We start from the raw sequence: 23,861 nt of genomic DNA on the forward strand, positions 1-23,861 counted from the left end.
AGAACGAGAGGGAACGGCTTCAAGCTCCAACAGGGTAGGTTTAGATTGAACATTAGGAAGGAATTTTTCACTGGCATTGGAATAGGCTGCCCAGGGAGGTGGTGGAGTCACCATCCATGGCTGTGTTGAAGGGACGTTTAGATGCGGTACTGAGGGATATGGTGTAGGGGAGGACTTTGTAGAGTAGGGGAGATGGTTGGACTCGATGATCCCAAGGGTCTCTTCCAACCTCAATGATTCTATGATTTTATGATCTATGAATGGGGTATCGGTGCTACCCCGGGGGCTGGGAGAGCCTCATCCAGCCTAAAAAGGCAGGGGTGAGATGGCTGTGCTTGTGCACGGGGGGATGGAGAAGGGCAAAGCCCCATTTCCTGCGTGTTTGCAGTCGCTTGTAGCGGCTCCTCCGCTCGCCAAAGCCTTTTGGCAGAATTTCTTTCCCCTGCGGTGACCAGCATCCTGCCACCAGCTGCTCCCTTTTGGCTGCACTCCTTGTCCCCTTTTTTTTTTTCTCTGCTCCTTTTGCAGCTGGATGTGAAAAATTCCAGCCGCTGCGTGAGTCCCCCAGCTGCTTCCCAGTGTTTTTCCCACCGGCGGCTACAGCCCCGGAGGCGGCTGATTTCCAAACATCCCATGGCTGGGCAGTGAGGTGGTGGTGAGCTATGTGTTTTCTTATCCCCAGAAGGCCTCACGTTTCCTTTTATGGCCCTCATTTGAGGTTGGTTTCGCAAGAGGATGTTACAATATTTCACATCTTTTCTCCAGAGCAATGGAGAAAGTTTCTTGGTTGCCCCAAGACTGTGCCTGCGCTCGGACACTTGCTGCAGGGTGGGAACGGTTCACCCGTGACTCCCACCACCACCTCCTGTCCCCCCAAGTGAGAGGTGATGCTCCAGCACCGGGATGGAGTGATGCATGGCAGGGATAAAGCCAGCTGGAGTGGTCCCCAGCCAGGATGGAGCGATACGTGGCCAGGATGTCACGCGTGGTCGGGATGGAGCGATGCATGGTGGAGCAATGCGTGGCCACGATGGATTGATGCATGGCTGGGATGCAGCAATGTGTGGCCACGATGTGACGCATGGCCAGGATGGAGAGATGCATGGCCAGCATTGAGAGATGCATGGCTGGAACAGAGTAATGCATGGCCAGGATGGAGCAACACATGCCTGGGATGGAGCGATGCATGCCCATGATGTGATGCATGGCCAGGATGGAGCAACACATGCCTGGGATGGAACGATGCATGCCCATGATGTGATGCATGGCCAGGATGGAGCAACACATGCCTGGGATGGAACGATGCATGCCCATGATGTGATGCATGGCCAGGATGGAGCAACACATGCCTGGGATGGAACGATGCATGCCCATGATGTGATGCATGGCCAGGATGGAGCAACACATGCCTGGGATGGAACGATGCATGCCCATGATGTGATGCATGGCCAGGATGGAGCAACACATGCCTGGGATGGAACGATGCATGCCCATGATGTGATGCATGGCCAGGATGGAGCAACACATGCCTGGGATGGAACGATGCATGCCCATGATGTGATGCATGGCCAGGATGGAGCAACACATGCCTGGGATGGAACGATGCATGCCCATGATGTGATGCATGGCCAGGATGGAGCAACACATGCCTGGGATGGAACGATGCATGCCCATGATGTGATGCATGGCCAGGATGGAGCAACACATGCCTGGGATGGAACGATGCATGCCCATGATGTGATGCATGGCCAGGATGGAGCAACACATGCCTGGGATGGAACGATGCATGCCCATGATGTGATGCATGGCCAGGATGGAGCAACACATGGCCAGGATGGAGCCATGTGTGGCCACGATGTGATGCATGGCCAGGATGGACTGATGCACCGCTGGGATGTGATGTGTGGCTGGGATGGAGCGATGCGTGGCCAGGATGGAGCCATGTGTGGCCACGATGTGATGCATGGCCAGGATGGACTGATGCACCGCTGGGATGTGATGTGTGGCTGGGATGGAGCGATGCGTGGCCAGGATGGAGCAATGTGTGGCCACGACGTGATGCATGGCCAGGATAGAGTGATGCACCACTGGGATGTGATGCATGGCTGGGATGGAGCCATGTGTGGCCACGATGTGATGCATGGCCAGCATGGAGAGATGCATGGCTGGAACAGAGTAATGCATGGCCAGGATGGAGCAACACATGCCTGGGATGGAGCGATGCATGCCCATGATGTGATGCATGGCCAGGATGGAGCAATGCATGGCTAGGATGGAGCCATGTGTGGCCACGATGTGTTGCATGGTCAGGATGGAGAGATGCATGGCCAGCATGGAGCAATGCATGGCTGGGATGGAGCAATACATGCCTGGGATGGAACGATACATGCCCACGATGTGATGCATGGTCAGGATGGAGCAACACATGGCCAGGATGGAACCATGCGTGGCCACGACGTGATGCATGGCCAGGATGGAGTGATGCATGGCCAGCATGGAGAGATGCATGGCTGCAATGGAGCAATGCATGGCCAGCATGGAGCAATACATGCCTGGGATGGAGCGATGCATGCCCATGATGTGATGCATGGCCAGGATGGAGCAACACATGGCCAGGATGGAGCCATGTGTGGCCATGATGTGATGCATGGCCAGGATGGAGAGATGCGTGGCTGGAACGGAGCAATGCACGGCCAGGATGGAGCAATGCATGGCTGGGATGGAGTGATGCATGCCCATGATGTGATGCGTGGCCAGGATGGAGCAACACATGGCCAGGATGGAGCCATGTGTGGCCACGATGTGATGCATGGCCAGGATGGAGAGATGCATGGCCAGCATGGAGAGATGCATGGCTGCAATGGAGCAATGCACGGCCAGGATGGAGCAATGCATGGCTGGGATGGAGCGATGCATGCCCATGATGTCATGCATGGCCAGGATGGAGCCACACATGGCCAGGATGGAGCCATGTGTGGCCACGATGTGATTCATGGCCAGGATGGAGAGATGCATGGCCAGCATGGAGAGATGCATGGCTGCAATGGAGCAATGCATGGCCAGGATGGAGCAATGCATGGCTGGGATGGAGCCATGTGTGGCCACAATGGACTGATACATGGCTGGGATGGAGCCATGCGTGGCCACGACGTGATGCACGGCCAGGATGGAGTGACGCATGGCCAAGATGTAGTGGTACATGGCCAGGATGGGAGGCACAGCCAGGATGGAGCAACACATGGCCGGGATGGAGCGATGTGTGGCCAAGATGGAGTGATGCATGGCCAGGATGGAGCAATGCATGGCCAGGATGGACAGATACACAGCTGGAATGGAGCAATGCATGGCCAGGATGGAGCGATGCATGGCTGGGATGGAGCAATGCATGGCCAGGATGGAGCAATGCATGGCCAGGATGGAGCAATGCATGGCTGGGATGGAGCAATGCATGCCCACAATGTGATGTTCCTCAGGGATGAATTGATTCCTGGCACGGATGGAGCAATGCCCAGCTGGGATGATGCACATTTGGTACGGAGGGATCCAGAATGATATGGGGTTGGAAAGGACCTCTGGAGATCATCTAGTCCAACCCCCCCCTGCATGGGTGGGCTGGGAGTGGGACAGTGGCAGGAGCACGGCAGGGATGGAGATGGGCTGGTGATGGGGACAGGAGTGTGATGGCAGTGGGGATGGGAGCACGATGGGGACAGGAGCACGATGGGGATGGGCACACAGTGACAGTTGGAACAAGAACACAGAATCACAGAATCACAGAATCTTCTAGGTTGGAAGGGACCTTAAAGATCATCTTGTCCAACTGTCAACCCAACTGACAAAAATAGACACCCACACAACAAACAAGGAGCATCATCACTAAACCAGACCTCCCAGCACTACATCAACCCGTCTTTTGAACACCTCCAGGGATGGGGCCTCAACCACCTCCCTGGGCAGCCCATTCCAAGGGCTGAGAACCCTTTCAGTGAAAAATTTTTTCCTAATATCCAGCCTGAACCTCCCCTGGTGTAACTTGAGGCCATTTCCTCTTGTCCTGTCGCCCGTGACTTGGGAGAAGAGACCGACCCCCATCTCTCTACACCCTCCTTTCAGGGAGTTGGAGAGAGCAATAAGGTCTCCCCTCAGCCTCCTCTTCTTCAGGCTGAATAACCCCAGTTCCTTCAGCCTCTCCTCATAAGACTTATTCTCCAGACCCCTCACCATCTTTGTTGCCCTTCTCTGGACCTGCTCCAGCACCTCAATGTCTTTTTTATGGTAGGGGGCCCAAAACTGGACACCAGTTCTCAGCCTCCGCTCAAGACGGGGGTGAAATTTCTTGGGAGCCTTTGGAGGGAACGCCACGGGCTGTTTCACAACGCCCTCACGCGTGGCCAGACCTGAAGCCAAGCCATAAAGTGAAGGAAAAGCCTTTCCAGTGCCAACACAACCCCCACCCCCATCTGCCAAAGGAGCCCGGAGGGAAATCCAGCCAGAAGCATCAAAAACACCCAGGAAAAAGAAGGACCTGTGAGTCCTGCTTCTGCCTGTCAGCTTTGAAACCTGATCTCATCATCCTAATCCCATCAAAGCACTTTTTTTGTTTTCTTTTTTTTTTTTTTTTCCGGTGGATATGACTGTAAAATAATCTCCTCTTGCAAAAAAAAACGCCCAAGTCTTTCGATGGCAAGACCTCGGTGTCTGCAACTCTGACATCTCGTGCCATCACTGCGTGTATTTCAGTTCCTTTAATGAGACAAAAGGTGTGCTAAGGGGGAAAAAGGGGAGGAAATTTGGGGGGATTTTGGTTTCTGGTGCTGCTACAGCCCTGGAGATGCGAGGCCAAGATTTAGGCTTATTTTTATACCTCAGCAGTGAATTGGAAATGGTGTAAGGATGGTCGAGGAGGGACGTGACTGTGATGAAGCTCTTGCTTCCAAGCAAGGAGAGTTCCAGTAAATACAAGCCTCTCCCTCTCTTATTTGCTTTTTTCATTGAAGCGGATTGATGAAATTCCCTGGATCTGGGCACCACCAGGGACTTGGCACGCAGGGAAAAAAACCAACATCTGTCCTCTACTTTCACATTTAATTCAAGGAAATTCATTCAGCTCACAAGATTCTCCCAGGTCAGCCAAAAGCAGCTCTCCACTTGTCCCCGCTCAAGGGAGGCTGAGTTTTTTCCGTTGATGCGTCAACCCAAGCGCTTGAAGACTCGTCGCGTCGTTAGCCAACCTCCCTAACGAGCCGTGGTACCAGCCTTCCTGGGAAAACACCTCCAGCTGCCTTATTTCCATCCAATTTCCCCACATCCCGCTGATATTAAATTTCCAGGAAACACATGCTCAATATTCAGTTTGGTTTTTTTTTTGTATTTGCGTGGTTAATTCATGTTTTCACTTCGCTTTTTGGCTTTCTCTGCCTGTGACCTCAAATGATGCCAGGGAGGGTGAGCTCATGCCGGCACGGCAGGAAGCGTTGGCCAAGATGAGTCCCAGGGATGGAGAAGCTGCCACGTGCTGTCATCCCACGTCGTGGAGATGTCCCACCTCCGGCTTCACGGGGCTGCAGGGGGATGCACAACCACAACTAGACACTGGAGAATCCACAGCGGGCAAAACTCGGGGGATGGACTCTTTGCCAGGAAGGGTAATGATAGGACAAGGGGAAACGGTTTTAAATTGGAAGAAAAAAGATTCAGATTAGATCTCGGGAAGAGACACTGGAAGAGGTTGCCCAGAGAAGCTGTGGCTGCCCCATCCCTGGAGGGGTTCAAGGGCAGGTTGGATGGGGCTTGGAGCAACCTGGTCTGGTGGGAGGTGTCCCTGCCCAGGGCAGGGGGGTTGGAACTCGATGATCTTTGAGGTCCCTTCCAACCCAAACCATTCTATGATTCTATGTTTCTATGATTCTATGAAAACTTGACATTTTTTCTTAGAAAATTATCAGGGAAAGGGCCAGAGCGGCGCTGATTTTCTGCTAATGGTTTAAAAACCATAAGCCAAAAAAAAAAAAAGGAGAAAAATAGTCTATGCCCAAGAGTGGAGAATTCACAAGAAACACCAAAATGAAGGTGGGGAGACACTGGAACAGGTTGCCCAGAGAAGCTGTGGCTGCCCCATCCCTGGAGGGGTTCAAGGCCAGGCTGGATGTGGCCTTGAGCAACCTGCTCTAGTGGGAGGTGTCCCTGCCCAGGGCAGGGGGGGTGGAACTCGATGATCTTTGAGGTCCCTTCCAACCCAAACCATTCTATGATTCTATGTTTCTATGATTCTATGAAAACTTGACAATTTTTCTTAGAAAATTATCAGGGAAAGGGCCAGAGCGGCGCTGATTTTCTGCTAATGGTTTAAAAACCATAAGCCAAAAAAAAACCCAAACTGGAGAAAAGAGAAATGTCAAAGGTCTGTGCCCAAGACTGGAGAACTCACAAGAAACACCGAAATGAAGGTGGTGAGACACTGGAAGAGGTTGCCCAGGGAAGTTGTGGATGCCCCATCCCAGGAGGTGTTCAAGGCCAGGCGGGTTGGAACTTGATGATCTTTGAGATCCCTTCCAACCCTATACCATTCTATGATTCTATGATTCTATGAAATCACAGAAAGAAAGAAACTTGACATTTTTTCTTAGAAAATTATCAGGGAAAGGGCCAGAGCGGCGCTGATTTTCTGCTAATGGTTTAAAAACCATAAGCCAAAAAAAAAAACAAACTGGAGAAAAGAGAAATGTCAAAGGTCTGTGCCCAAGACTGGAGAACTCACAAGAAACACCGAAATGAAGGTGGTGAGACACTGGAAGTTGACAATTTTTCTTAGAAAATTATCAGGGAAAGGGCCAGAGCGGCGCTGATTTTCTGCTAATGGTTTAAAAACCATAAGCCAAAAAAAAAAAAACAACTGGAGAAAAGAGAAATGTCAATAGTCTGTGCCCAAGACTGGAGAATTCACAAGAATCACTGAAATGAAGGTGGTGAGACACTGGAACAGGTTCCCAAACTGGAGAAAAGAGAAATGTCAAAGGTCTGTGCCCAAGACTGGAGAACTCACAAGAAACACCGAAATGAAGGTGGTGAGACACTGGAAGAGGTTGCCCAGGGAAGTTGTGGATGCCCCATCCCAGGAGGTGTTCAAGGCCAGGCGGGTTGGAACTTGATGATCTTTGAGATCCCTTCCAACCCTATACCATTCTATGATTCTATGATTCTATGAAATCACAGAAAGAAAGAAAACTTTTGCAAGTTTTTAACTGAAAAACAATCAATTGTAAACCATCGACGAGCTGTGCTGGGGATGGAAAGCTGGAGAGGAACGTGGTGCCCGGCGCGACCGTTGTGGATGCATCACCGTGGCCGGGGCAGAGGGGCCGTGGCGCCTCCAAAAAATTATTCCTCTTCTCTTAACATCTTAGATAACCACGTTTTCTGCCCCAAAAAAACAACAGCCCTGATTGCCTCATTGCCTGCAGGTCGGGACCGGGGCCAGCGGAGGGGCCATGGGAGGTCGGAGGGTATTGCCTTGGAGAAAAAAAGCTATTTTTAGCCTGTTCCTGAACATGTCTGGCATCTCTGCTGCCTTAATTTTGCCACCGGTGTCACTTTACAGCCCTGGCTGCACCCACCGGCTCTTGAGGAATAGGAATAAATTGATTTTTTTGGGTGTTGCAGCTTCGGCAGCAGATGGGAACGTGGTGGCTTGACATTGGCTGGAGGCCACGTGCCCACCAAGCCCACCAAGCTCAGCAGGATGGGACAGGGGAGAGAAAATAAGATGGAAAAGAAAAAAACCCTCAGGGATGAAAATAAAGGCAGTTAAATAAAGCAAAAGTAAAAGCTGTGTGTGGAAGCAAAGGAAAGCAAAAGATTTCTTCTCTGCTTCCCATCAGCAGGTGATGTCCAGCCACTTCCCGGAAAGTTGGGCTTCAGTAGGTGCAGAAGTTGCTCCAGAAGAGACAACTCTTATCCCAGGCTTTTTCCAGTGGTGCCCAGGGATAAGACAAGAGGAAATGGGCACAAACTGGAATATGAGAAGTTCCACCTAAACACGAGGAGGAACTTCTTCACTTTGAGGGTGACAGAGCCCCGAAGAGGCTGCCCAGAGAGGTGGTGGAGTCTCATTCTCTGGAGACATTCAAAACCCTCCTGGACACGTTCCTGTGGGACCTGCTCTGGGTGGACCTGCTTTGGAAGGAAGGTTGGACTAGATGATCTCCAGAGGTCCCTTCCAACCCCATGTCATTCTGTGGTTCTGTGACAAATGTCATAAGAAAGAATGTCCCCTCTTCCTCCTCGTTTCTCTTAAGTATTTTATTGCTGAGCAGATGTCACGTGGCACGGAATATCCCTGTGGTCAGGTCGGGTCAGCTGGTCCTGGCTGTGTCCTCTCCTGAGATCTTGCCACCTCAACTTCCTGGTGAGGAGGGGAGATGTTGGAGAGGCAGGGGGGGAGATGTTGGAGAGACAAGGGGGGCATGTTGGAGAGACAGCCCCATGCCAGCCTGATACCACACTCCATAAGAAAATTAACTCCATCCCTGCCAGACCCACCACAAGGAGCCAGAAGGGACAGAACTCAACTTGTCCCCAAGCTCTGTGGTCCCTTCCAGCTTTATTCCACGCAAATCCTTCACAATTCCAGCATTTTCAGTTAATTAAATATTTCTTCGTGGTCTCGTTGCCACCACCAGCGGCTCCCCGGGGCTGTCAGCATCGTCGGCTCCTCATCCTCCTCATCCTCCTCATCCTCCTCAGCCGCCTCATCCTCCTCATCCGTCTCATCCTCCTCATCCGTCCCCACTGAGCCCTGAGGGTGACTTTTTTTCCCCAAAAAAGTTGCTTTTGGAGAGGTGAGACCCCAGAGACGCTGTGGGCACCCCCAGAAACTCAGCAAGCACCCCAGAGACGCTGTGGGCACCCCAAGAAACTGAGCAAGCACCCCAGGGATGCTGTGGGCACCCCAGAAAGTGGCATGTGCACCCCCAGAAACTGAGCGAGCACCGCAGGGATGCCGTGGGCACCCCAAGAAACTGAGCACCCCGGAAACATGGGCACCCCGGAAAGTGGCGCAGGCACCCCAAGAAACTGAGCAAGCACCCCAGAAACACCATGGGCACCCCGGAAAGTGGCGTGGGCACCCCCAGAAACCCAGCAAGCACCCCAGGGACACTGTGGGCACCTTGGAGAGTGGTGTGGGCACCCCCAGAGACTCAGCAAGCACCCCAGGGACGCCGTGGGTACCCCAAGAAACTGAGCAAGCACCCCAGGGACGCTGTGGGCACCCCAGTGAGTGGGGTGGGCACCCCCAGAGACTCAGCAAGCACCCCAGAAACACCGTGGACACCCCAAGAAACTGAGCAAGCACCCCAGGGACTCTGTGGGCACCCCGGAAAGTGGCGCAGGCACCCCAAGAAACTGAGCAAGCACCCCAGAAACACTGTGGGCACCCCAAGAAACTGAGCAAGCACCCCAGGGACATCGTGGGCACCCCGGAAAGTGGCGTGGGCACCCCAAGAAACTCAGCAAGCACCCCAGGGACTCTGTGGGCACCCTGGAAAGTGGCGTGGGCACCCCCAGAGACTCAGCAAGCACCGCAGGGAGGCCATGGGCACCCCGGAGAGTGGCATGGGCACCCCAAGAAACTGAGCGAGCACCCCAGGGACATCGTGGGCACCCTGGAAAGTGGCGTGGGCACCCCCAGAAACCCAGCAAGCACCCCAGGGACGCTGTGGGCACCCCGGGAAACGTGTGGGCACCCCCAGAGACTCAGCAAGCACCCCAGGGACATCGTGGGCACCCCAGAAAGTGGCGTGGGCACCCCCAGAGACTCAGCAAACACCCCAGGGACGCCGTGGGCACCCCAAGAAACTGAACAAGCACCCCAGGGATGCTGTGGGCACCCTGGAGAGTGGCATGGGCACCCCCAGAGACTCAGCAAGCACCCCAGGGACGCTGTGGGCACCCCGGGAAACGTGTGGGCACCCCCAGAGACTCAGCAAGCACTGCAGGGATGCCGTGGGCACCCTGGAGAGTGGTGTGGGCACCCCCAGAGACTCAGCAAGCCCCCCAGGGACGCCGTGGGCACCCCAGAAAGTGGCATAGGCACCCCCAGAAACTCAGCAAGCACCCCAGAAACACAGTGGGCAACCCCAGAAACTGAGCAAGCACCCCAGGGACGCTGTGGGCACCCTGGAAAGTGGCGTGGGCACCCCCAGAAACTCAGCAAACACCGCAGGGAGGCCATGGGCACCCCGGAAAGTGATGTGGGCACCCCCAGAGACTCAGCAATCACCCCAGAGATGCTGTGGGCACCCCAGAAAGTGGCGTGGGCACCCCCAGAAACTCAGCAAGCACCCCAGGGACGCTGTGGGCACCCCGGGAAACGTGTGGGCACCCCCAGAGACTCAGCAAGCACTGCAGGGATGCCGTGGGCACCCTGGAGAGTGGTGTGGGCACCCCCAGAGACTCAGCAAGCCCCCCAGGGACGCTGTGGGCCCCCCGGGAAACGTGTGGGCACCCCCAGAGACTCAGCAAGCCCCCCAGGGACGCTGTGGGCCCCCCGGGAAACGTGTGGGCACCCCCAGAGACTCAGCAAGCCCCCCAGGGACGCTGTGGGCCCCCCGGGAAACGTGTGGGCACCCCCAGAGACTCAGCAAGCCCCCCAGGGACGCTGTGGGCCCCCCGGGAAACGTGTGGGCACCCCCAGAGACTCAGCAAGCCCCCCAGGGACGCTGTGGGCCCCCCGGGAAACGTGTGGGCACCCCCAGAGACTCAGCAAGCCCCCCAGGGACGCTGTGGGCCCCCCGGGAAACGTGTGGGCACCCCCAGAGACTCAGCAAGCCCCCCAGGGACGCCGTGGGCACCCCAGAAAGTGGCATGGGCACCCCCAGAAACTGAGCAAGCACCCTAGGGACACTGTGGGCACCCCAAAAAACTGAGCAAGCACCCCAGGGACGCCTTGGGCACCCCGGGAAAGGCATGGGCACCCCCAGAAAGGCATGGGCACCCCCAGAAACTGAGCTAGCACCCCAGAAACACCGTGGGCACCCCAAGAAACTGAGCAAGCACCCCAGGGACATCGTGGGCACCCCAGAGAGTGGCGTGGGCACCCCCAGAAACTCAGCAAGCACCCCAGAAACACTGTGGGCACCCCAGGAAAGGTGTGGGTACCCCCAGAAACTGAGCGACCACTGCAGAAACACTGTGGGCACCCCAGAAAGTGGCATGGGCACCCCCAGAGACTCAGCAAGCACCCCAGGGAGGCCATGGGCACCCCGGAAAGTAGCGTGGGCACCCCCAGAAACCCAGCAAGCACCCCAGGGAGGCCATGGGCACCCCGGAAAGTAGCGTGGGCACCCCCAGAAACTCAGCAAGCACCCCAGGGACACCGTGGGCACCCAGGAGAGTGGCGTGGGCACCCCCAGAAACTGAGCAAGCACCGTGGGCACCCCAAGAAACTGAGTGAGCACCCCAGGGAGGCCATGGGCACCCCGGAAAGTGGCGTGGGCACCCCCAGAAACCCAGCAAGCACCCCAGAGATGCTGTGGGCACTCCAGAAAGTGGCGTGGGCACCCCCAGAAACTCAGCAAGCACCCCAGACACACCGTGGGCACCCCAAGAAACTGAGTGAGCACCCCAGGGAGGCCATGGGCACCCCGGAAAGTGGCGTGGGCACCCCCAGAAACTCAGCAAGCACCCCAGGGACACCATGGGCACCCCAAGAAACTCAGCAAGCACCGCAGGGATGCTGTGGGCACCCAGGAGAGTGGCATGGGCACCCCCAGAAACTGAGCAAGCACCCTAGGGACACTGTGGGCACCCCAAAAAACTGAGCAAGCACCCCAGGGACGCCTTGGGCACCCCGGGAAAGGCATGGGCACCCCCAGAAAGGCATGGGCACCCCCAGAAACTGAGCTAGCACCCCAGAAACACCGTGGGCACCCCAAGAAACTGAGCAAGCACCCCAGAGACGCTGTGGGCACCCCAGGAAAGTGGCGTGGGCACCCCCAGAGACTGAACGAGCACCCCAGGGATGCCGTGGGCACCCCAGGAAAGTGGCGTGGGCACCCCCAGAAACTGAGCAAGCACTGCAGGGACGCTGTGGGCACCCCAAGAAACTGAGCAAGCACCCTAAGGACGCTGTAGGCACCCAGGAAAGTGGCGTGGGCACCCCCAGAAATTGAGCAAGCACCCCAGAAACACCGTGGGCACCCCCAGAGACTCAGCAAGCACCCCAGGGACATCGTGGGCACCCCAGAGAGTGGCGTGGGCACCCCCAGAAACTCAGCAAGAATACCCCCTGACACTGTGGGCACCCCCAGAAACTCAGCAAGCAGCCCAGGGACTCTGTGGGCCCCCTGGAGAATGACATGGGCACCCCCAGAGATTCAGCAAGCACCCCAGAAACACCGTGGGCACCCCCAGAGACTCAGCAAGCACCCTAGGGACGCCGTGGGCACCCCGGAGAGTGGCGTGGGCACCCCCAGAAACTCAGCAAGCAGCCCAGGGACTCTGTGGGCACCCTGGAGAATGGCATGGGCACCCCCAGAAACTCAGCAAGCAGCCCAGGGACTCTGTGGGCACCCTGGAGAATGACATGGGCACCCCCAGAGATTAAGCAAGCACCCCAGAAACACAGTGGGCGCCCCAAGAAACTGAGCAAGCACCCCACAGACGGCGTGGGCACCCCGGCGAGTGGCGTGGGCAAGCCGGGGAATCCGTGGGGCGTGCCGGCGGCGGCCGGGGGAGCCCGGTGCTGCGCCTCTTACCGGTGTCGGCGGCGCCGCAGGGCAGCAGGAGGGAGACGGTAGAGAAGAGCAGCGGCAGCAAGAGCCGGGCCATGGGACAGCGGCGACGGCGGCGGCGGCGGCGGAACCGGGAGCGGGGGGGGGGGCCCTAAGGGACCCCAGAAACACCGTGGGCACCCCAAGAAACTGAGAAAGCACCCCAGGGATGCTGTGGGCACCCCGGAAAGTGGCGTAGGCACCCCCAGAAACCCAGCAAGCACCCCAAGGACACTGTGGGCACCTTGGAGAGGGGTGTGGGCACCCCCAGAGACTCAGCAAGCACCCCAGGGACGCTGTGGGCACCCCGGGAAACGTGTGGGCACCCCCAGAGACTCAGCAAGCACTGCAGGGATGCCGTGGGCACCCTGGAGAGTGGTGTGGGCACCCCCAGAGACTCAGCAAGCCCCCCAGGGACGCCGTGGGCACCCCAGAAAGTGGCATAGGCACCCCCAGAAACTCAGCAAGCAGCCCAGGGACTCTGTGGGCACCCTGGAGAATGACATGGGCACCCCCAGAGATTCAGCAAGCACCCCAGAAACACAGTGGGCGCCCCAAGAAACTGAGCAAGCACCCCACAGACGGCGTGGGCACCCCGGCGAGTGGCGTGGGCAAGCCGGGGAATCCGTGGGGCGTGCCGGCGGCGGCCGGGGGAGCCCGGTGCTGCGCCTCTTACCGGTGTCGGCGGCGCCGCAGGGCAGCAGGAGGGAGACGGTAGAGAAGAGCAGCGGCAGCAAGAGCCGGGCCATGGGACAGCGGCGACGGCGGCGGCGGCGGCGGAACCGGGAGCGGGGGGGGGGGCCCTAAGGGCTCCCGCGGGGGCTCCGCGGAGCTGCCCCGCCGACCGGGACCGCGCAAATCACTTTCCCCTTTCGCTTTCGCTTTCAAACCCGCGGGGGCAGCGGGAGGGCCGGGCCGGGCCGGCAGGATGGGGAGCCCCGGGAGACGGGGAGGGAAGGGGAGGAAGGAGAGTCGTGTCCCCCCCCGGGGGGAGATTTGGGAGCCGAGGAGTTGGGGGGTGCGAGAGGAGGGAGGGGATCGGAGAGTCATCCAAGGGGTGTCTTCCCCAAAAAGCTTCCTGGGAGTCGCAGAGACGCCGAAAAGAAACCAGCCAAGGGTTCCCAAGTTGGGTGTTTCTAGATGGTTCTCCCCAAACCGGGTTTTTGGGGAGGTGGTGGCGTGCAAGGAAGGGGGATGGAGTAGCTTCTGAGCTGGCTCGTTGCCCCAGAAAGTTATCCAAAGTTCAAATATAGTGTATTTTTATCCGTTCTCCATCCCCTGGTGGAGAAGAGGATTGAGGTGCTGCTCTGGAAGATGGTGAGAGGTGTAACTGTAATGTCATCAGACCTGCATTCAGCACGTAACAACTTCAACCACTCATCTTTATGGCAACAAAGACAGCAACCATTGGTGAAGTGAGTTTCCAGGATCATAAAATCATAGAGGGATTAGAGGTGGAAGGGACCTTAAAGCTCATGAAGTTGCAACCCCCTGCCCTGGGCAGGGACACCTCCAACCAGACCAGGTTGCTCCAAGCCCCCTCCAACCTGGCCTTGAACCCCTCCAGGGATGGGGCAGCCACAGCTTCTCTGGCCAACCTGGACCAGTGTCTCACCACCCTCCCACCAAACAAGTTCTTCCCCACAGCTCAGCTCCATCTCCCCTATTGTCCAATCACTATGTGCTCTTGTAAAACATCCCTCCTCATCTCTCCTGGAGCCCCTTGAGGGACTGGAAGGGGCTCCAAGGTCTCCCCGGAGCCTTCTCTTCTCCAGGCTGAACCCCCCCAACTCTCTCAGCCTGTCCTCCCAGCAGAGGTGCTTCAGCCCCTGAAGCATCTCCGTGGCCTCCTCTGGCCCCATCCAACAGCTCCGTGTCCTTCTGATGTTGGTGGCCCCAAAGCTGGAGGTATCACTGGGGGATGTCTCCCCAGAGCGGAGCAGAGGGGCAGAATCCCCCCCTGGCCCTGCTGGCCATGGGGCTGGGGATGCAGCCCAGGATGAGGGGGACTTCCTGGGCCACCAGCGCACGTTGCTGGCTCGTGTTGAGTTTCTCATCCACCAACACCCCCAAGTCCTTCTCCTCAGGGCTGTTCTCCAGCCATTCTCCACCCAGCCTGGATTTGTTTGTCCATCCAGCCAATTTCTTTTCCACTGAGTGGTCCCATCCGTCAGATCCGTGTCTGTCCAATCTAGAGACAAGGATGTCATGCAGGACAGTGTCAAACGCTTTGCACAAGACCAGGTAGATGACATGGGTTGCTCTTCCCTTATCCACCAATGCTGTAACACCATCGTAGAAGGCCACTAAATTTGTGAGGCACAATTTGACCTTATTGAAGCCATATTGGCTGTCACAAATCATCTCCTTATTTTCTATGTGCCTTAGCAGAGTTTCCAGGAGGATCTGCTTCATGATCTTGCCAAGCACAGAGGTGAGACTGACCGGCCTGTAGTTCCCTGAGTCCTCCTTTTTTCCCCTTTTTAATGATGGAGGTTACGTTTCCCCTTTTCCAGTCAGTGGGAACTTCACCACACTGCCATGAATTCTCAAATATGATGGACAGTGCCTTGGCAATTTCATCGGCCAGTTCCCTCAGGACCCACAGATGAATCTCTTCAGGTCCCGTGGTCTTGTGCATCTTCAGGTTCCTCAGCTGGTCTTGAACTTCGATGGTCTTGTGCACCTTCAGGTTCCTCAGCTGGTCTTGAACTTCGTCTTCTCCTACGGTGGGTGGTTCTTCATTCTCCTGCCTTTGCTTTCTGCAACTTGAGTGCTGTGGTTAGAGCCCTTGCTGGTGAAGACTCATTCTTCTGGTCCCTGCCTTTGCCTTCTGCAACTTGGGTGGTGTGGTTAGAGCCCTTGCTGGTGAAGACAGGCAAAAAAGTCATTAAGTACCTCAGCCTTGTCCATGGCCCAGATGACCAGGTGTCCCATTTCCTTCTGGAGATGGCCCACATTTTCCCTGGTCTTCCTTTTGTCACTGACATACCTCTAGAAGCTTTTCTTCTTGCCATTAATGTCCCTGGCCAGATTTAACTCTAACAGGACTTTAGCTTTTCCAACCTTCTTGGACAATTTCTCTGTATTTCTTCCAGGTTTCCTGTCCTTGCCTCCATCCTCTGTAGCCTTCCATTTTCTGTTTGAAATTCTCCAGGAGCAATTTGTTCATCCATGCAGGCCTCCTGGTGTTTTTGCCTGACTTCTTTGTTGGGATGCATTGCACCTGAGCTTGGAGGAGGTGATCCTTGAACATTAACTAGCTTTCTTGGGCCCCTCTTCCCTCCAGGGCTTTATGCCACTGCACTCTGCCAAGCAGACCCTTGAAGAGGCCAAAGTCTGCTCTCTTGAAGTCCAGGGTAGGGAGCTTACTGTGCGCCCTCCTCACTGCCATAAGGATCTTGAAGTCCACCAGCTCATGGTCACTGCAGCCAAGGCTGCCCTTGAGCTTCACATTCCCCACCAGCCTCTCCTTGTTGATGAGAACAATGTCCAGCATGGCATCTCTCCTCGTTGGCTCCTCTATCACTTGGAGAAGGAAGTTTTCTCCTCGTTGGCTCCTCTACCACTTGGAGAAGGAAGTTATCATCGACACATTCCATGAACCTCCTTGCTTATGCCCTGCTGTGTTGTCCCTCCAACCGATATTGGGGTGGTTGAAGTTCCCCATGAGGACCAGGGCCTGTGAACGTGAGGCTGCTCCTATCTGTCTATAGAGGTAGGGCCTGTCAACATGAGGCTGCTCCTATCTGTCTAGAGAGGGCCTCATCTGCTCAGTCTTCTTGGTCGGGTGGCCTATAGCAGACCCCCACTGTTATGTCACCTGCCCCTGTGTTCCCTTTAAGCTCTTGGTTGGGTCCTCATCCATCCCCAGGCAGAAGATACCCCTAGAGAAACCAGTTCCTGGGGTGATGCAATACCCAGGGGTCACTGCAGTACTCAGTTGGTGAGGGGGGACAATACCCAGGAGGATGTGGTACCCAGGGGATGGTGTTGGAACCAGCAGGATGCAGTATCTTGGGGAGGGATGCGATTCCTGGCAGGAGATGGTACTCCACGTGGGGATGTCCAGGGGAATGTGGTACCCAGAGGAAATGCAGAGTCCTGGGGGGATGAAACTCTTCCCCTCCATATAACTTCCCAAATAACTGCCCAATAACTAGACAAGGAAAGGAAAAGGGCTATTTGGAGGATAACGTTGCACGACCAACTAGCGATTCTTCAGGAGAAGTCGATAAATTCTCCATCTGCCTATCAAGGAGAGAGAATTAACCTCAATTAACCTCCCCTGGAGCAGAAAAGAGTCGCTGATCGTGGTCCAACTGGGTGACAAACCACTTGCCCCTGCCAAGGGTATGTTAGAAAGAGCAACGTACGATACTGCAGACCTGGAGGACAAGGTGTACATCCCTGAGGAGGAACACTAGAAACAGTCAGGACCAGGCAGATGAAAATGCTGCACCAGTTATACACCAGTTCAGTGATAACACAGATTCCCAGGGCTTGGCGTTTACACTGTTGATGATTAAGCACCCTCCTTCTAATCTGTGTACTCTGGACAGGTTGGGATTTCACATCACAAGCAGAAGGCAATCAGCAGGTTAGAGTTAATAATCAGCTTACACAATAAATAGCTGAGGGTAATAATACTGGGATTTGCTCTGAAGACAAATACAGTCTGCAAAGACTTGACCTTTCTTCTCCAAGCATTCCTTAAAAAGCTACGTAAAACCCAGTGGTGTCCATCATCTGGGTAAGGATTTTTGCAAGCCTTGTGAAACAAGCTCTGTAGCTACTAAACTTCAAGGAGAGAAGAAAAATTACATCTGTGAAATTATATTGGCCGAACTGGAGAATTATGATGCCCAAGAATGGCATATTTTCAATAGGAAGCCTTTCTACAAAAAATCAGAGCTATTGAGTGGCTGTGGCTGCTAATTTCTGGCATCACCCTGCCATGCCCTGCCTGATCCATGTCTTGGGGGGGCTTCTTGTGCACTGTCCCCCAACGCAAGGCATCAAAGGATCCTTCCCACTGTGTCCCCTTTCCACGCACCAAGACAAGGATGAGACCCCAAAGCATCCCTCATGGTTGGACATGGAGATAACCAAGGGGTGAGCACACCTGAATTTTCAAAGGGTTTCACCATCCCGTATCCAAGCTCAGAATTTGAGAGTTGTCTGTTTTTAACTACTTCGAACATCTGAGAAACAACTTTTGGGCTGAGCTATCCCCCACTGTCTCGCCTTGGATTGCTCTTGGGAAGTGGTTGAGGAATTCTGCTGGGGTTTGCTTGTTTCTCCTTGGACGTAGCATGTGGAAGGGTTGTCTTATGAACTATGACTCTTTAATTGAAGATTTTGGGGTAAGAAAAGCTGGATTCTAGGCCAGGTCAGTCCAGTGTCTTTGAAGAGAGACAAACTGCCTGTTTTGAGATGCCAGCACCAGGGTTGAGGAGCAATCTCCTTCCTGGGCAAACCTGTTCCTCTGGGCTCACTTTCCAGCTAAGAACCACCCAAATGATGCCTTATAGAGCAAAATAGTACAACACCCAACAATTCATCTGCTTTTGTTTTGGTTTGGACATTTAGCCAATAATTGTTTCATTTCTTATCAGTTCTGTCTTGTGTTCCTGCGCTGAGTACATATAACCTATTAAGGATGTGAGGTCATCATAAAATGTTCTTATGTCACAGGAATGTTCTTATATCACTGAGGGAGCTGGGGGTGTTCAGCCTGGAGAAAAGGAGGCTGAGGGGAGACCTTCTCGCTCTCTCCAACTCCCTGAAAGGAGGGTGTAGCCAGGGGGGGTTGGTCTCTTCTCCCAAGGAACAGGTGATGGGACAAGAGGAAATGGCCTCAAGTTATGCCAGGGAAGGTTCAGATTGGATATTAGGAAAAATTTCTTCACTGGAGGGGCTGTCAAGCCTTGGAAGAGGCTGCCCAGGGAAGTGGTGGAGTCACCATCCCTGGAGGGATTTAAAAGCCGGGCAGACATGGTGCTGAGGGACATGGTTTAATGATGGTTTTTATCAGAGTTAAGCTGATGGACTAGATGATCTTAAAGGTCCCTTCCAACCTGGACAATTCTACGATTCTATGAATACTTGGGAGTACGGTTCATCCCTGCTAATTGCATATGTTAATTACAAAAGTTTGCTACAAATTATTTGTAAAGCTCGGGTTCACAAACTGGAATGATTTCCCATCAAACTGGCATCCCTGCTCTAATTTTTATCTTATCTGCTATTAATCAGTCCAGGAAAGAAACAGTCATCACCCAAAACTCTGTCCCAAAGCAGTGCTGCCCACCGCTTTCGATTTTGGAAAATCAAAATACAACTCTGGAAAAAAAAAGAGACAAAGGGAGGTTTTTCCTTACTGAGGAAGAAATTACAGTGCTAGCATTTTGCCTTATGGGAGCTATGAGAATATTGAGTAATAATAATAATCAATAACATTGATTATTATAATAAATTATAATCACAGAATCATAGAATGGTTTGGGTTGGAAGGGACCTCAAAGATAATCTAGTTCCAACCCCTCTGCCCTGGGCAGGGACACCTCCCACTAGAGCAGGTTGCTCAAGGCCACATCCAGCCTGGCCTTGAACACTTATTGAAATATGAATAATATTTCTTTACTTCTAAAGAAATAAAGGACCCGTTTTTCTGGTGCTGTGATAATAATTATCCCTGCTGGGAGTACAGGGCAAATGCTCAAGGCAGGCACAGGGTTTCACAGATTCAAGGATTTGACAGAGTTGGAAGGGACCTTCTAGAGACCATCTAGTCCACCTCCCCTGCTAAAGCAGGATTGCCCAGAGCACATCACTGAGGACTGCATCATGTGTAGGCTTGAAAATCTTGAAAGTAAGCATGACCTGCACCTGTAGGGACTAAATGAGGTTCACCTGACACTGCTTCCCACCCAGGAGACTATAAATGCAAAGGACCTTATCCTACAGGTGTTACAGATTGGTTTTAACAGCTAAACATGCTGAATGATAATCACATTATTCTTATTGTTCCTATTCCCATTCCTACTTCTATTCCTATTACTATTAAAATTATCATTATTATGTGAATATTATTCTTATTATTCCTATTCCCATTCCTATTCCCATTACTATTAAAATTATCATTATTATGTGAATATGAAGGTAAAGAAGATGAAGATGTCCCCAACACTGGAAACCTTGAAGATCCAGCTGCACAGGGTGCTGGGCCACCTTGTCCAGACTGTGCTTTTGCCAAGGAAGACAAAGAAGATGAAGAAGATGTCCCCAACACTGGACACTTTGAAGATCCAGCTGGACAGGGTGCTGGGCCACCTTGTCCAGACCGTGTTTTTGCCAAGGAAGATTAGAGCAGATGGTCCTTGAGGTCCTTTCCAACACGGTATTCTACCATTGAAGATGAAGTTAAAGAAAAGAAAAAAGATGAAGGCAAAGAAGATTAAGAGGAAGAAGATGAAGAGAAAAAAGAGGAAGAAGAGGAAGAAGACAAAGAAGATGACAAAGAAGAAGGTGACAAAGAAGGTGACAAAGAAGATGACAAAGAAGAAGATCCAGTGCTTAGCACCGTAGGCAAAGCCATTTTCTGATAAAAGCTAAAATACACTTCACTTACACTTGCTATAGCTTTTACACATTGATGCACGTGGAAACCTCACTTTTTGAATGTAAATTGGTAGAACTGGTCGAAATGGAGTGGGTTTGCTGCTCAGAGGGACACTCTGATGATGGGTATGAGCCCATGTTGCATTTGTGGCATCTGGGTGGAGAGGATCCTGCCTTTCCTAAAGCTGCTCCTGAGCTTGACTAGAGAAATTGCTCCATGTTGGAGTTCCTGGAAGTGTGATTTTCGTGCTGAGGAATCCAGCTGGAGCCAGGCAGGAGGCTGGGAGGGGTCTGTGCAGCTCACGGGGAAACTCCATTGGAATTTTTGGGGAAATTCTTCTCCTTTTCCATCTGGAGTGACACGGGTGGAGGGGAAGGACTGATGAAACCACAAAAGAGGTTTTTTGCCGCAGGGTTGCTTTGGGTCTTAACTTCTGGGTTTGAAAGGTCAACAGCGAGAAGCAGTGCAGCCTTTTCTCAAGGAGAACTAGCAGATTTCATGAAAAGCTGTATTTTCTGCTATTAAATCTGATAGCATAAATCAAAAGTGGCAAAAGTTATTTATACTGGAACAAATAACCACAATTGCATCCAGTGAGGCTGTAAAATTTCCAGCTGGAGGCTTGGACACATCTTCTTTTGCCTGCAGATAACATCCCCAGAAGTTTTCTTTTCAAGCCAAATTAATTCTGCTCACATTTTTTATTCTCTGATAATGAAAAGGAGGATGGAGCATTTGTCTGGCTCTTTCTACCGTCACTTTCTAGGAGCACATATATGTCCATCACATAGAGTTTGTTTCCTCTTTTCTTTTTCCTCAGGGTGAAAAAAAATGTGTATAATGTCATTTGTTAGCCAGCATAACGAATTACAGGCAAGTTGTGGGGTAAACCCTTTCTGTACATTCATCTTTAAAGCTGATACTTGTAAAATGAAGCTTTGCCTCCTGCAAGAAACACACTTCCTCCCTCATAATTAATGTAGGGAGATTCTCACTGAACCTCAACGAGCAGTCAAAGGAAATAGCTCGTTGTAACGGACTAAAAGCTGGGGGAAAAAACCACATTTTTGTGAGCAAGATGGTTTATGTTTCCCAAATTTTCTCCTGTCTGCAGTTGGCTGAGACTGGGAAAGCTTTGGCTTGGCATTATCACCCCATTGATGCTGGGGGGTGGAGGAGAGCGGCCACCGCTCCCCGGAGAAGCACCCTCAGCTTGTCCTTGCTGGGAGAGCTGTCCTTGCTGCTTTCCTCTCTTCATCATGAATAAACAAAAAGCTTGGTGTTTATAGATGGTTCTCCCTGAACCATTGGGAGGTAGTGGTGTGCAAGTAAGGAGGATAGAGTAGCTTCTGAGCTGACTCGTTACCCCAGAAAATCATTGAAAGTTCTAATAAAGTGTATTTTTATCCTTTTTTCATTCCATGGTTCAGAGGAGGCTTGAGCTGCTGCACTTGAAGATGGTCAGAGGTGTAACCACAACCACATCAGACTTTCTTCTTTCCCTCCCTCCCATAATATACGATTTATGGGGCGACACCACCTCTTAGCTTCAACCAGCAGCACCTCCCACGAAGACAGGAGGGAAATAAAGAAGTCCTCTACCCACTCACATTTCAGAGACCAAGGAGCCCAGCTCATTGTTTGTGGTGTTGCTCAGAAGAGTAAAACAAACAACTTTTACTGCGACACTCTGGTCCAAGGAGATGTTGTTTGAATTTTTGCCTACAGAAGATTCCACGAAAACAGGCATGGTATCAGGGAATTTGGACAAATTAATCATACTTGAAGAGTAATCAAAACTGTCCGCTGGTTGAATGCAGCTTGCTCTAAATTTGTCTTTGCTGGATTTGTACAGAAAAGCAGACTCAGGAATATTGTGTAATCCCTCTCCATTAATTACGCAACTGGAAAAGAAGCCCATTCCCTGTGAACTGGCAGACAGTACTGGTCACCCCATTTTGCAGATGATGTGAACTCCAGGAAATGTAGATAAAAGCAGTTTTTAATGCTCAGAGAGAAGGAAAAACTCTCTGAAGACATTGGAGAGGGCTGTAAGAAAGCGGATGTCTCCCAGGAATGGTACAGAGGTCTCGTGGCTCACCAAACTGAAAGGAGAAAGTAGTAAAACCAGAAGCTCTGAAAGGGAAAGTCACATAAGACAACACACTGTTAGACAGCAGAAGTCCTTACAGACAAAATTCTACCCACAAAACCAGACGGTCGCTTTACCGTATTGCCTGCAGAGAGAAGCATTTAATCCAAAACTGCAGACCTACTCTAAAGATTTAGAATCATAGAGTTGTCTGGGCTGAAAGGGACCTTTTAGGTCATTGAGTCCAACCATCAACCAAACACTGACAATGTCCCTCAGCACGACGTCTGCCCAGCTTTTAAATACCTCCAGGGATGGTGACTCCACCACTGCCCTGGGCAGCCTCTTCCAAGGCTTGACAACCCCTCCAATGAAGAAATTTCTCCTAATAACCAATCTGAACCTTCCCTGGCATAACTTGAGGCCATTTCCTCTTGTCCCATCACCTGTTCCTTGGGAGAAGAGACCGATCCCCCCTGGCTACACCCTCCCTTCGGGAATCGTAGAGAGTGAGAAGGTCTCCCCTCAGCCTCCTTTTCTCCAGGCTGAACACCCCCACTTCCCTCAGCCTCTCCTCACAAGACTTGTGCTCCAGACCCCTCACCAGCTTCATTGCCCTTCCCTGGTTTAAACCAGTCCCTAATTTTCCTGAGACCAAAACAAGGGCTGCACATGGATCAGATTATCCACAATGACCTGCTACAGGGCTCATCTTCTTCCTTGTGGCCACTGCCAGGGACCTGACAGCAGATGGGATGCTTTGACGCTGATCCATCTGACATTTCCCAATTTACCAAAGCAGATAAATTGATACCTGCCACCACAATGCAGCTCTGTCAGTCACAGCTGTCCAGCTGACAGCAAACCAGCTACCACTGGGGCTTTCAAACAGAGTCACAGTTGTTTTTCCTCCACTCCCATAAATTTGGTCATTGGATTACAAAATTAAGCCCTTTGGTCCTGCTGTGTCAGCGAAGCCAGGGGCAGCTGGGGCGCATTACACCCAGGCTCCTCTGGCTGCCTCCCAGCTGGCTGCTCTTGCCACCACTCTCTCCCAGAAAGGACATTTTCTACTGCTCTGCTGGGAAGGACACAAGAAGAATGCATCTTGGCTTTCCATCTGATACCACCTGGAGAGGTGCAGAAACTCCCTTTTTTACACTGTACTGAGGAGCAGCACTCTAGGAAGCAGGAAGCCACAAAGAGCAAGTCTGCTGACAACTTACGTTGGGTTTTTAATTCAGTATTTGAGGGGAAAGCATGTGTTTTATTGTTTAAAACAAGGTCATGAAGAGCATTTTGCTGTGCCAGAAGGTTCTGATAGTAAACTATCAGTCCCTGCTGACTGCGGGGGGGTTGGACTAGATGACCTTGA

General features: G+C 52.9%; 1 protein-coding gene across 1 annotated transcript in view; it reads right to left on the minus strand.

The window, feature by feature from the left end:
• Nucleotides 1-12,845, minus strand: part of IL15RA (interleukin 15 receptor, alpha) — a 15,079-nt gene extending 2,234 nt beyond the window's left edge. The window contains exon 1 of the mRNA XM_014945416.1: nucleotides 12,756-12,845. Coding sequence (XP_014800902.1) covers nucleotides 12,756-12,828 — 73 coding nt within the window. The 5' untranslated portion in view covers nucleotides 12,829-12,845. The remainder of the gene's footprint in view (nucleotides 1-12,755) is intronic.
• Nucleotides 12,846-23,861: the final 11,016 nt, after the last annotated feature.

Source organism: Calidris pugnax, unplaced genomic scaffold, assembly GCF_001431845.1.
Source record: "Calidris pugnax isolate Ruff unplaced genomic scaffold, ASM143184v1 scaffold96, whole genome shotgun sequence".
NCBI classification, from domain to species: Eukaryota; Metazoa; Chordata; class Aves; order Charadriiformes; family Scolopacidae; genus Calidris; species Calidris pugnax.